Genomic DNA, 14,604 nt, shown 5'->3' with positions numbered 1-14,604 from the left:
AATAATAATATGATTATATTTTAAATTTTAATGACAGAACATTCATTTTAGTCTTTAATTACACAAAACAAATTCATTTGTGGTAATTGCTACCAAGAGCAGATAACCCTGAGTAACAGCACCCTTGAAATCAAAGTGTAAGAGGAAGTAGAGCAAGTTAATCATGTAGACAAGGAAAACTCATCAAACTGCAATTGGCAGTTTAATAGGCAGTATGACCTCCGTTGACATCAATAACTGCCCTGCAACGTCTGCACATGCTCCTTATTAGTCGTCGGTGGCTGATCTGTGGGATGCGCTGCCATTCCTCTTGCAGAGCAATCATAAGCTGTTGGCGGTTCTGTGGCGGATTAGGTCGAGCTGAAACCCGGCGTTGCAAGGTGTCCCAAGCATGCTCGATAGGGTTCAGATCAGGAGAACGACTTGGCCAGTCCATGCGAACGATTGCTTCACGTTGAAGATAGTCGTTGACCACACGAGCACGGTGAGGACGAGCATTATCATCCATCAGAATAAAATCATGGCCAACAACTCCTGCAATGGGCCTTACTATAGGGTGTAGAATCTCGTCCCTGTATCGAACAGCTGTTCAAGATCCATTGTCTATGATGTAGAGGTCTGTATGGAAGTCAACACGGATCCCTGCCCAAACCATCACTGACCCACCACCAAAGCGATCATGCTGGACAACACAGCAGTCTGCATAGCGCTCTCCTTGGGTTCTCCATACCCTCCTCCTACCGTCATGGAAGTCAACACAAAACCTAGACTCATCTGTGAACATAACATTTCTCCAATGACGTAATTGCCAATTCAAATGATGAGTGGCCCATTGATGTCTGGATTGTCGATGACCTCTGGATAAAATTGGTCGGACTGCTGGTCTTCTAGCTCGTAAATTAGAGGCATGGAGTCTGTTTCTCATTGTCTGGGATGAAATCCTTAGATTTGTAGCACGCTGAAACTGAAGATTCAAGACAGGAGCACTCAAAAACCGCTGATGTCGTGCCGTGATGCAAATGAATCTGTCCTGTCGGGCTGTCGTACAGCGTGGTCGTCCAGATCTGGGGCGTTGACGGACGTTATTTGTCTGTTGATAGCGATTCCATAGCCTACTAATCACGCTCTGAGAAACATGAAGCTGTGCCGCCACATTTCGTTGAGTTTGACCAGCTTGAAGGAGCCCTATAGCTCGCGCGGCTTCCATATCATTTAAATGTCTTCGCATGATTAGTTTTTCAAGTTTTCGTTACAAATTGATTAAATGTTTCCAAATTCAACTTTTTTTAGCTTAGAAGTAACAGAATCAAAACCTGCAAGATTCCTCTGTAGTAATAGACCAGTCAGTTTTTCACACCACCATAGTTAACTAGAGCGGAACGGCAAGACCTTCAGATGCACGTGCTTTCACCTTTGACATGACTTTAGGTACATATTGGAGAAACTACGAGTGCAATTACCGGCAATACATGATTTGAATTTTTAAAGATATTATGGTCACAATTTATGATCCTTAACTTATTTTGTCCAGTATATAAAAACAGGTTTGTATTAATTCCATAACAAGTAAATCAAACAAATACAACAAAATCACCATAGCACTGTCAATGAGTCAACACGTTCATGAGCGATCGAAACCACCGAACAGAAGAGTCTCGTCGTCGGATTCCTCTGAATCAAACAGAATACCATCGGCCCTGATACCATCAATGTCCTCCTCAATGTCTGTATCCGCACCGCTGACACCTACTTCCTCGATAAGTCGTCGGGATTGAAGTGAGTTCTCGGATCCGGACAGTGAATTGGAGATCCCGCAGCTGAGAAAAGAGCCGATGATGGTCTCCTCGGTGACACTAGCCCAAGCTGTGCTGACCCACGTAATGACATTCTGGCGAGTCGGCTGCACGATGTTACCATTCTTGTTGCGTTGGGCGGTCCGGAACCAGTCTGTCCACTTTCGGCGGAGAAAAATGGAAAATAATAGATAAAAAGTTGTTGAAGGATACAATGTACAGGGATTTACTTATTCAAATTAGTTATATTGATAATCAATTGATATATTGTAATAATTTAATTTTGAAACGCATATTTTATACAGAGACAGCTCCCCGATTGGGACAAAATGTAACAATAAAATATAAAAAATAGAAAATAACAAGGGCCAATAACTCCTGAATTATGCAAAAAATAGTGTTTTTGTGCACTGCTCTTCACCTTGTTGAGGTCTGTCTACAGAAGGAAGTTTTATGTTGATAACTCTTTTTTTTTTTTGCTCCGGACAAAAGTATGATGGACGGAAGGACGGACGGACAAAACGACGACTATAAGCTCTCCTTTCAGCGAACAGAAAAACATGTGGAATGTATTGATTTATGTTGCACAATTGAACTATATTAACAAATATATGTACAATTATTTAAAAAACTAAAATTCAGCATTACTATTGATTATTGATAGAGATACGAGTATATCGTAAGCATCTGAAGTAATATTAATTATCATTAACATCACAAACCCATACCTTTACTTACACACACTCACCACCACATCCCTATTCCCACACACATTCACCATCGCACACAGTCCCTCACCTCTCGACTCACATTCCTCTTCCCACACACATTCACCATCACACGCAGTCCCTCACTTCTCGACTAACGTCCCTCTTCCCACACACACTCACCACCACATCCCTCTTCCCACACACATTCACCATCATACACACAGTCCCTCACCTCTCGACTCACATCCATCTTCCCACACACTTTCACAATCACACCCGGTCCCTCACCTCTCGACTCACATCCCTCTTCCCACACACATTCACCATCACACGCAGTCCCTCACTTCTTGACTAACGTCCCTCTTCCCACACATACTCACCACCACATCCCTCTTCCCACACACATTCACCATCACACACAGTCCCTCACCTCTCGACTCACATTCCTCTTCCCACACACATTCACCATCACACGCAGTCCCTCACTTCTCCACTAACGTCCCTCTTCCCAAACATACTCACCACCACATCCCTCTTCCCACACACATTCACCATCATACACACAGTCCCTCACCTCTCGACTCACATCCATCTTCCCACACACATTCACAATCACACCCGGTCCCTCACCTCTCGACTCACATCCCTCTTCCCACACACATTCACCATCACACGCAGTCCCTCACTTATTTACTAACGTCCCTCTTCCCACACACACTCACCACCACATCCCCCTTCCCACACACATTCACAATCACACACAATCCCTCACCTCTCGACACACATCCATCTTCCCACACACATTCACAATCATACCCGGTCCCTCACTTTTCGACTAACGTCCCTCTTCCCACACACTCACCACCACATCCCTCTTCCCACAAACATTCACCATCACACACAATCCATCACCTCTCGACTCACATCCCTCTTCCCACATACATTCACCATCACACACAATCCCTCACCTCTCGACTCAAGTCCCTCTTCCCACACACACACTCACTATCACATACAGTCCGTCACCTCTCGATTCACGTCCCTCTTCCAACACACACCATCACACACAGTCCCTCACCTCTTGATTCACGTCCCTCTTCCCATACACACTCACCACCACCACACACAACAATTACTACATGAATCATGGCATACGAATATGCATTTATTTATGAATGTCAACACTACACCTTACAGAGTCTGTAAAGGATATATTTATACGTTAAGATCAAAGTTCATCTGGTCAAATTCATGGGCAAATGAAACAGGCTAAATTCGGTAGTTTCCATGAGTCCAACTTGATTAGAAATTGAAATATTATTTCGTAAATGGTCAAATGACAGCATTGAAGCCGTTATCTTGACCAACAAGCACCAAAATCTAATCAATGGTAGAAATTGGCATGAATATCAGCTAAATCCATTGGGATGTTTATGAGTTATCTTGTACACAAATGCTTTATTTTGAAGGCGATATTGGAACATATAACCTTGACCAATGACCACCAAAATTTAGTCAAATTAATAAATTAATGACACCATAGTATGGTGTGAATACTAAGTGAATGAGACGTTCTGTACATTTCAAAAGTGTAACCTGTGACCCTTAGTCTTGACCATCAAATTCAAATCAGATGTAAACATCGATATTATAACACTGTGATGTGACAGTGAAGGGTCCTTGATATATCTTTTCTACCTTTTTGGTGGCCACTGGGTATAGCAGAAGCTTTCTGCTGTGGATGAAGATATGAACGGTCAAACGAACACTGAATGTCATTGATATGTACCCTATTTGCAAAGTGTGATACACAGGATTGAAAGCAATGTCATGGGGTTATGCTGTACTATAACGATTATTGAAAAGGCTTTTCTTCTTAATGTTGAAGCATGTAAACTACCGATAGAATTTGCTTACCTTTTCATCACAATTACAATACCAAATACACAAACAGCCAAGCAAGAAAAAGCAACCAAATACTGGGAACATCATTACCGACACCACTGCAAAACCAAGTGGGATTATGTGCATTAAAATGGATCTATTTCGCACTTCGGTTTCAAAAAATATATATACATATTGGAAGTCATAACCATTTAACTATACAAAAACCATACAACAATCTGAATGGTGGTATGGTATTTTTGCAAAATATAATTCAAATGATATGATATATAAATCAAAATATGTATGCTTCAGGACTCAATCAATTATTAGGAAATACGTTTCTTGTATTATTTAGGGAATTATTTAAGACGTAAAACTACCCTCGAGAACTTCAACAAATTGGTATTGTAGCCATTATGTTCCATTCATTATTATATTTTTGTAATTACATCATAATACTGACTTCACCTTCGTTATATCAGATAAATCAGAAACGTAATAAGCAGAAAAACGACTTTCCGTACCTTGGAAGTCTGGGTGAAGTCTTAGTGTTGTAAGTTATCTTACACTTCTTCAGGGAATCAATTCCTAGGGACAAAATAAATAAACAAAGGGTATAATACTGAGGTGAATCCAATGTCAATAAATAGACGCTGAATCATCCGCAACATCAAGTCTTATTCTTGTACTTTTTCAAGGGTTCCCTTGCAAATCTTGCTTTTGACAATTTATCCTAATTGAACGTGTGACCATATTTTCTATTTATTTATGAGTTTAAATTGCGCCAGCACAATGCTTTTCGGCGCATGTGTCACTCGACATGGAAACAATAATCAAAATAATGAACAGTGATAAGTGGGAACAGTTTTGAAATACCCGGGTTATTAAAATATAAAATTGTGTTTAGTGTTAAAACACGACCCTGTTGGAACCCTGCCTGGTGTTGACGCCAGTGACAACTGTATTGCTTTACTAATTTACCATGGCAAATGGGAACCGGGAACCACGTTGTTTAATTAGGCATTGACCTATAATAACCACGCGGCGAAGGTTATGTTTACATCGTAGTTTGGGGATGCTGGGGATGTTTTGCAATCCAGAAATGAAAAATTCATTTTTATCATACAGCTTGGTGGAAAGCTGTTGCAAGAAATGATCAAAGTAAGCGACTGGTAAGAGTCTTTAACTGTTCTGTGTTCCAATTCTGGTGGGTATATATGATGAAATGGTCAATAAACTTTTTGTTATTTTAAGACGAGATGTCATCATTTATCTAAAAGTGAAATTGAAGGACTTTGCGAAGTCTTTGCGATCTGTTTTCATGAGCTCTCTCTTTTAGATGCATTCAGCCAAATTTGAAAACAAAAACAAGTCAGCCACTGGAAGGTGTGTATCCATATGAATGCCTGATTTTCAATTTTTGCATTTCAAAGATTCCATTATCTTAAGAAACTACTCCTTTCCTTACCTGTAATGTTGCGAAGAGCCGGTCCACATTCCAAGTTGTCGTTAGCAATTCTACACTTCGTTGTGATATCGTTTTCATCATCACAGCTTCTGTAGCTTTTGTTGACGGTGTCCACTCTCATACACACTCTGATAACCTGGATTAACAAAGATTTTTTTTGGAAATGTAAAGAATTTCAACACATGACATATCAGGCGTCTATTCAAAATGTATTTATTTAACAAATGAACGTCGGTCATACTACATTTATTGTCAATAAGAACGCAATATATGTGACAGATAAATAAAATGACGTCCGTCAATGATCATATTTACATTTTTGATACTTTATCAATTTTTAAATTAAAAAAAAAATTATGCTGTTTGTTTACCTTCAAGAAAAGTTTATATATATATATATATATATATATATATCATCTGAATGATTTATGTAAGGCTACAATGCGTATTATCTTAGCCGACGTGCAAAGCGTTGACGTAACGTCGGTGAACATGAAGCAAACATGACGTCATGCGATTGTCCTTTAGTCCAGATTGCATCAATACTGCTGTGAATACAAACTAGATTAACACTGAATTAAAAGGAGGCCATCAATAATACTTAAGTTTATGTTGTTAAACTTATTAATCATCAGATACTCACTGAAATATTCTCACACCGTTCTCCCTTATAGATGTAATATCCACGTACTGTAAGATAAATTAAATGCCATGATATAATTCGCTAATTTTGTAGTTTTCTGAAGAAGATACATTTTGGTTTTATCAACTATGAGTATCATATTGCACTGGTCACTGTGATGTATCCGGAAAGTCAATCGGTTCCACCAGTCGACTCCGGCATTTAGTATCGCCGTAGAAAGCATTGTTATGAGCCGCCATGTTTGACGCTGTTTGTTCAGCGCGGTTTTCGGATGTTTGCAAAGTGCAATACGTAGAGATACACCACGAATCTTTTACCCTCACTGGAGGATGGATTAAACATCAAACCTAGAAGAGTTGTTTGTTCTCGCACATTTTATTATATCTCATCTATCTTATAAACTATAACCTAAACACACCAATCAGAACGGCATTACATACTCATCATTAATCACACATTATCAAAATGTATATAATTAATACGATTTTATGTTCAAATATTCAAATTTGAAATAATAATGCAAATTATAATGTAGGTATTTGTATATAGAAGGAATAAATTTTTCAAAAATCGCGAGATCATGAGCTTCAGCTCTGAGAATCAAATCATTTCCTGGTAAGATAAAGGACCTAAAAATTACCTGTTAATAAATCCTTCTTTCAATAGCATTTTTATCGTGAACTTTAATTCTAAGTATAAACATAGTGTCGGATAATGTATAATGAATTTCAATAATACTTTAGTTGCATGCTTTACATCTGGAATACAGCTTCAGGTAAAATAAAGAATATAAGATGAATTTTAAATAATACCTTTATTGTTAAATTTACTTACGAGTTAAGAATACAGCTTCAGGTAGAATGAAGTATATATAATGAATTTCAATAATATCTTTATTGCGAGCTTTACTTTGAGTTAAGAATGAAGTGTCGGGTAAAATAAAGAGTACTACATGTGTGTCAAACACATCATAGTCACATGTTTGTATAATGAACATACACAGACGAGCCTCGTTATCTCGATTTCGTATAACTCGAAGACCCTGTTCAATTCCCTGGCCAACTTTATACATAACATTTGAACCCTCTTAAATAAAATACTCTGTTATCTAGAAGTTTTCTCATGGCTCAACGATATCGAGATAGCGAGGTTCGACTTCATATGGTACTGTGTGAATGTCTTCTACGTACCTTGTGGACATGTACATCGGAAAGAGCTACAGTCAGATTTGTTTAGTTGGCCTCGATTAAAACACGATTGACTATAATGTTGACAACCTGGAATTAAAGTATGAATACAACAATTAGAGATATAAGTGAGGTGAGGTGTTTATATATTCTTTTTAACCATTAAATTACAGTATTGGCCGATCCAAAACTCTTCATGCGAAAAACAACGCAATTACCAGATTTGCAATATTTGTTTCCAGGGTCAACGATCAGAAGTGTTTCGAACAATCAGACCTTTGTAACAAGGCATAACAATATTATCAAGTATTCCGAACAATTTGTAGATAAATGTATGTATTTTACAATGAATATGAAAATAAACAATAATGTTATTATCTGCATGTGGGATTAATAGTATAATGACCTCGTCGGAAGTATGCACCTGCTGTGTCAAATACGTACAATATTCAGTTAAGTTTTTTAGATAGCATTCCATCCCGTCCAATGGAATCCTTTTTTCACATAAACATGCTAGATTCACACATACATGGCCGCCTAAGGAGTCGCAGCTAATTTCTTCATCGTTAAGGTCTGTTAAAAATATACAAACATCGGATGAAATGTGGAGAGCTTGATGCACTGTTTTATCATACGGTATTCTGATATTTCCAAGGGTATCAAAATGATAAGAATTAGAAATGTTAAAAAAACAAAACAAAAAAGATATTGACTTATTGTCGGGCTTGATCTAAAATTATTTGTAAAGTTATAGAATATTGGCCGAAGGTAATTTATATCTGTAAATTCTAACCTCATAATTTCGAACTCGTTTAATTTGAAGACCAGTTTAATTCCAGTATCAGATAATGGAGTTAGACGTTATACTGTGTTTTGAAGTTCAAATATGGAATATGACGTATGATATGTAGTTGTAATAAAACAGATACCGAAAATTATATTATTTAATATACCATTTTTGTGTGATAAGACGGTACAGTCGAACCTCGTTATCTCGAACTCGGCGGGGATCGACAAAATACTTGAATAGAAACAGGGTCTTCAAGATATACAAGTTCGAGATAAAAGAGATTCATCTGTATTTAATCAAAATCAAATTTCCTATTTGAACTTCCACATAGAGTATAGTGTTGTTTAACATAAAAGAATCATTGATTTAAGACGCAAAATGCCACACAAAGGAAACATTTCTTTTATCACTTCGTTTATCTTTGAATTTTGAAAAACACATTTGCTTCTTGTTCTTCGTGAAAATGTTATTATTTCATATAATCACACATATATAAACTCTTCTGTGAATTTGAATTTTGAATTATTTTGTCAACGTCTTTCCTATAAAAAGCATTGTTTTCCAAATTTTCTTATATTACATAAATACCAGTAAATTGTTTCAGTTGATAAAACCATTTCTGGGTGGGCTTCATTTCGCAAAATACATCTCGTGATTTAGGAAAGTAACACAATTGGATTGGAATGTTTGGTGTAATTTCAGGAAAGGTGTTTTAATGTGTTTGCAAAGTATGCTAATGAGTATTATGGTGTTATGGAAATCCTAAGTGTTCATCTTCTCACCACAAGATCTTTTGAAGCACATCTTGGAATCTAAAATGCAAACAAGACGACATATAGACAAATTTTAAACATTGCCATGAAACTGAAAACTTAAGTAGTGCCTTCAAGCTAAAAGATTGAAAAAAGCTTTTAAAATGCAAACTTTGCGGTATTTAAGTAAAGAATATTTCTAAGCATTGATTAACGGGAACATCCATTAAAAAGGTTTGCTTATACATATAATTGTATCATTCATTAAGTTGAATTCTCAAATATTTATCAAAAACAAAGTTTACCTTTTAGAGATCTTATTTTCTCAGAACTTTCTATTGTCTGGGTACTTGAAATGAACAAACATTGGTTTGGATCTGAAATTAGAAAAATGTCGCTTTTTTGTAATCAACATAGTAAAAAAAAAATATCAACATATTTCGAGAAATATTGAATCTCTCCCTCCCCCGCACACACCCTCAAACACACACAGAGTCGAATTTTAACGTATCAATAATATTTTATATGCATTTTTGATGCGCTTTCTGACGCTTGTAACGTGTCACGTTTACACATTTGTAAATAACAACCAACAAAACAGACTAAATATTTCTTATATATACATTTTGATTTTTTTTCTTTACTAATGCTCCTTAATAGTGGATCCTGACAACTGATGGAATGACAAAGCAGTTTATTTTAATTTCGCGGGAAAGTCTGTCAACTAGAGGAAGTAAACATAAAATAGGTTTAAAATAACGCAAAATCCCTCCCAGGATGCATTGCAATACCCAACAAACACAGGTAGGTTGACTGGTAAGGAACGACAACTTCATTTTCTACCGTAAGTGTGCAGCGGTCCGCCTTTCTACGTGTCATAAATCACGCTTACGTAAGTGGAGACATGCCTTGTTGGTAAGGCCAAATTCAGCAAATTGAGAATACACATCGAAATGCGGATAAAAGGATAAGCGATTGTGGGAATAAGGTGGAATATTTGTTTGGTATCTTAACGGTTTTTAACTGTTTTCTGATATTTCTTCAGCATACATGGCTCTTTGGAATACTAACTATTATCCATAAATGTAATGAAAAAAATGCATATTCACAACTTATCGTAAATAAATCCTGTCCATATTTACAGCATTACACATTTTAAACCCAGTTAAAAATGATATTCGTATTTGAGCGGAAAAGAATAATCCATTCGAGGTAATTGTATTCGATTGAACTCAACTAACCATCCCAATGAACGTGACTTACCTCTTGCCAGGTCATGCGTGTCAGCACGTGACTTATCTCCTGCCAGGTCATGCGCCTCAGCCAGGCCATGCGTTAACAATGGACATAGTACCAACCAATACATCTTCATTTCTGTAATGAAGGTTTCATGAATACTGATAAAACCGAATCATATGTGTGGTGTGTGACTCAAACATTATTGTCACAATCATCAGCAACAGAATTGGGCACAAGTTACTTCAACATTATTTAAGCCCTCTCCCAACACAAATTACACTTACAGAATTTGGCAAAGAAAGAGGGCATGTATCTAAGCTTATAATTAAATACATACTGGAATGTTACATTGATCTCCGAGCTAAGAAAACAAATCAGACTTACTGTAATTCAAAATATATTGCTAGATTATCATTAAACAAGTGTCCACCGGCAGATTTTCATTTCCTGAAGGAAGTAAGTCTGAATTCGAAAACAAGGCTACAAAGCAATCGTCTCTGTTGTTCATAATTGGGACGATCAAAGAAAAAAAAGCAATTTCACAAGAGTTTCCGCATGAGCATTTGGCGCCATCTGCCAGATTTACATAAAATTGAATCATATTTCAAAAAGCTACATTGATGACGTAACTTTGTGTGAATTATATTTAACTTCCTGTCACCGAACCATAGTACACCGGAGGTTTTGGTTGGTCTAGGATACTCTAGGTTGTTGGAAGTATCATAGTGTAATAATTCGAGTTATTTTAGGGAAATTAGCGGTAGATATTTCAATTCAAGAATCACACGGAGCAAAAACGTTTCCCTCTTTCTTTTTTTATTCCAACTCTCACTAAAAACAAAACGGGTCCGGTGAACCCGGATAAGGTACATTCTAATTTGATTTGAACTAAAATATCCGGAATGAGAGTTGTCTTTCCTTAGACCGTTAAGAAATATAATCGATAACAAATTTCCCTAGACCAGCACACCAGTAACATTACATGCCCCCCTCTAAAAAATGAACCCCGTGAATTTCGATAACTGGTCTGGAGAAATTTTATCGTACACAGAATACAAGATATATTTGAAAAGGAACTCTATCTAAATTCTGTTCAAAATCTGATACAATTAAATACAAAACAATCATACAACAATATGGTTGACCATAGTGCTTTGCAACTTTGTGAATAGTCAACAAATTGAGAAGAAAGACTGGGCTGCTGGTGCTATCAGTTACTAACAACATGTACTTGCGACTGTGAATAGAATCATCAGTATTTGCTGCAAGACAGCTGGTTATGAAAATGAGATATTAAAAAAAAACAAGACTGGTATAGGAATTTGTACGAGAACTATATCCTGACTAGAATGATCTAGGATGATTAGTGTATCAGTATATTGTATACCAACTATATATATCCCGACTAGAAACATTTATAATGAGTAAGGTACTCGGTGTAAAAAAAACATAAACAATCTTTCATAATGCGGTTTGAATAAATGTGCATATGAACATGCAAATTATAATATGTTGAAGGGTGAAACTATTAAATCTATGCAACAATAATTGAACGCTTAAAATTCAAAATTGAAAGGTAGAATTATGTCGATGAATACACATGTACAATGTCAGTATTATATATTCAAACGCATAGTAATGTATACACACATATGTAATTTAAACAAGGGGTGGAGGACGGGGCTTGAGTCCTTGTCTGGCATTGACAGCCAAATCAATTAAAGGGAGCCAAATAGCATTTTGTGCTGGCTCGCCTTTCAGATACTCAAAACCTGCACCATTGCGTCTTTTCGCTAATACACGCTGTGCTTTTCCAGAACCGCTGGATGATAAATCATCAGGGTTGATGTGGTCATGATCACGGAATCGCACAGGTTTCCGGATATTACGTTTTTGTCTGGGAAGAACTGGAAGTTCAGTACTATTCCCGACTATCCCGTCTGTTGACTTTGCCAGTGACTTGATTTGAAATGATCTGTGGCCGGTGGGCTCAACAGAAAGATCACTAGCATCTGTTGACCTGTGATTTGTAGACTGGGCACTAAGGGCAGGTAAGGAACGACGTTTGGACAGTTTGGACGCAAAAGAAGCGCGCAGAGATGGTATTGATTGTTTGTGATCAAAAGAAATATTGCCATGGGAATCAGCATGTGATTCTGAATGAGTAGGCTTGCAATGATGAATTTGGTCTGGACTCTCAGTATTCTGGCTATCAGACTTACAGGAGATGTGGTCAGTATTGTCTTCAAGCTCTGGATCATTTGCAAAGAATGTGACCGGATCCGTTGTACGAATGAAGGCCATCTTGAGTCTATTAATACGCACAGGTCTGGAGAGAATCTTGTTTGTCTCCTTGTTGCGCAAAGATACTAAATGTGGACTCGGTAAGTTCAAAACCTCAAAAGGTCCCACATATCGATCTTGCAGCTTTTGTCGGGGACCAGTAGGGTCATGAGCCATGTATACAAAATCTCCTGGACTGATGTCCAAAGGTTTAGCCCTTGCATTGATCCGGTCTTGTAGAGTTATCTTTGCTTTGATAGCATTGTCTTTGGATTCTTTGCGAATAATTTCAAGACGTTTGGTAAGATTTGCAATAAATGCATGAACATCTTTGGGAAGCTCTTGGAAATTGCTTGCAGTAACATGGTTTGACAATGGGAAACGTAGTCTTTCTCCATAGACTATTTCGAATGGTGAATAGCCCAGTGTACTATTCACTGTACTGTTCATCGAAAATATTATTGATGATAAGACATTGTCCCATTGATGTCCTTTCTTGAAGAACGGGGTGAGCCTTTCAGCTAGAGTGCGATGGGTTCTTTCAACAGAGCCCAAACAATGGTGTGCAAAACTGGGAGTGAAATCCTGTTTTACATCCAGTAATCTACAAACTTCAGCCGTACACCGGGACATAAATTCTGTACCCTGGTCAGAAATGAGCGTCCTACATGCTCCATATGTGGTGGTCAGAACATATAATCCCTCCGATACAGAGATGGCATCTTTCGCTGAAATTGGAAGAGCAAATAAGAACTTACTGTCTACCGCAGTAAAGATGTAAATATTTCCTCTTTGTGAACGTGGTATGGGTCCGTATAAATCAATTTTCCAAACTTCAAAAGGTTTTGCAGGAGTAGGATACATCACTATTCCAGCCTTGGTATGAACTTTCGTAATCTTGCGTGCTTGACACTGATGACAAGAGCGTACATACTCTGTTACCGTAACAGATAGTTTTGGAAAGTAATAGTTTTCCTTAATAGTATCGATGGTATGTTGGATACCACCATGTCCTCCCATAGTAGAGTCATGATAAAGGCGAAGAACATGTCCGACCATTGCTTGTGGTAGAGCTAGCTGGTATTGTTTTAGTGACTTGGTCCGTTTGCTTTTAGCAATACGTGAATGAAAGAGTATTCCATCTAATAGAATATAATCTGACCATTCCAGAAGAATTTCCCGACACTCTTTTTGAGATGCTGGCAATTCCTGGTTCTCCAGATAGGCTATTATTGGCCCAAAGGTAGGGTCACTCCGTTGAAGGTTGCATATATTTTCTTTCTGAAAATTGACCTCCTGTAAGTTTTTTATAGCCTTCTGCTTTGAAATGTTGTCGCCAGGTGGTGAATCAATGTCTGTTGATACCATGAAATGGTCAACATCTGTCACCTCATCTTGTGTGGTTAAGGCAAACTGTCCAATTTCCGAAACATCTTCCTTTGTAGTTGCTGTAAATGTAATATGATTATCCTCAGGATTAGGCATTGTCCTATGGGACTGTAAATCATGTCCGGCAACCTGCATGTCACTTACTTCACAACCAAAATCCATCTGGGAGTGATGTTTACAGTCGGTTTGGAAAGGAATATTGTTCTTCGGAACCAAAGTACCGCTATCTCCGGATGGCATGTTTCTCGACTCACAAGTAGATGAATGCTTTTTCAAAGTTGGGGTGGCCGAAGATACTGTGTTCTTCGTCGTTTGCCAGATTTAGTTTGATTCTGGTCCTCAGAATCACCATCATACCCATCATCTTCATCGTGACCAAGGGCTGGTCTCGAGGGAATAACCAAAACAGGTGATTGTAGACGGGCTGATTGTATATTGTTCACCTGGTCATAGCACTGACTTG

At 37.7% G+C, this 14,604-nt stretch overlaps 1 protein-coding gene across 1 annotated transcript; it reads right to left on the bottom strand.

Moving 5' to 3' along the window:
• Positions 1-1,465: 1,465 nt before the first annotated feature.
• On the bottom strand, positions 1,466-10,596 carry LOC132554572 (uncharacterized). Its single transcript, XM_060218896.1, has 10 exons — positions 10,494-10,596; positions 9,536-9,607; positions 9,261-9,290; positions 8,133-8,261; positions 7,692-7,778; positions 6,502-6,548; positions 5,859-5,994; positions 4,915-4,978; positions 4,421-4,506; positions 1,466-1,954 (listed from the first exon to the last, which is right to left on the bottom strand). The coding sequence occupies exons 1-9, from the start codon at positions 10,594-10,596 to the stop codon at positions 4,434-4,436; spliced, it is 741 nt and encodes a 246-aa protein (XP_060074879.1). The 3' UTR covers positions 1,466-1,954; positions 4,421-4,433.
• Positions 10,597-14,604: the final 4,008 nt, after the last annotated feature.

Source organism: Ylistrum balloti, unplaced genomic scaffold (assembly GCF_031769215.1).
Source record: "Ylistrum balloti isolate Yb309-2 unplaced genomic scaffold, AGI_CSIRO_Ybal_v1 Utg370416, whole genome shotgun sequence".
Taxonomy (NCBI): Eukaryota; Metazoa; Mollusca; class Bivalvia; order Pectinida; family Pectinidae; genus Ylistrum; species Ylistrum balloti.
Note: the sequence above shows the minus strand (reverse complement) of the source record. Positions and strands in the feature narration are given on the sequence as shown.

Bases quoted from the DNA above. Each gene is read 5' to 3' on its own strand.
- LOC132554572 (XM_060218896.1), bottom strand. From the start codon at position 10,596: ATGTATTGGTTGGTACTATGTCCATTGTTAACGCATGGCCTGGCTGAG. The intron at 9,291-9,535 runs GTAAACTTTGTT...TTTGCATTTTAG, and splicing joins GAAAATAAGATCTCTAAAAG to ATTCCAAGATGTGCTTCAAA. The intron at 4,979-5,858 runs GTAAGGAAAGGA...TTTTGTCCCTAG, and splicing joins GGCTCTTCGCAACATTACAG to GAATTGATTCCCTGAAGAAG.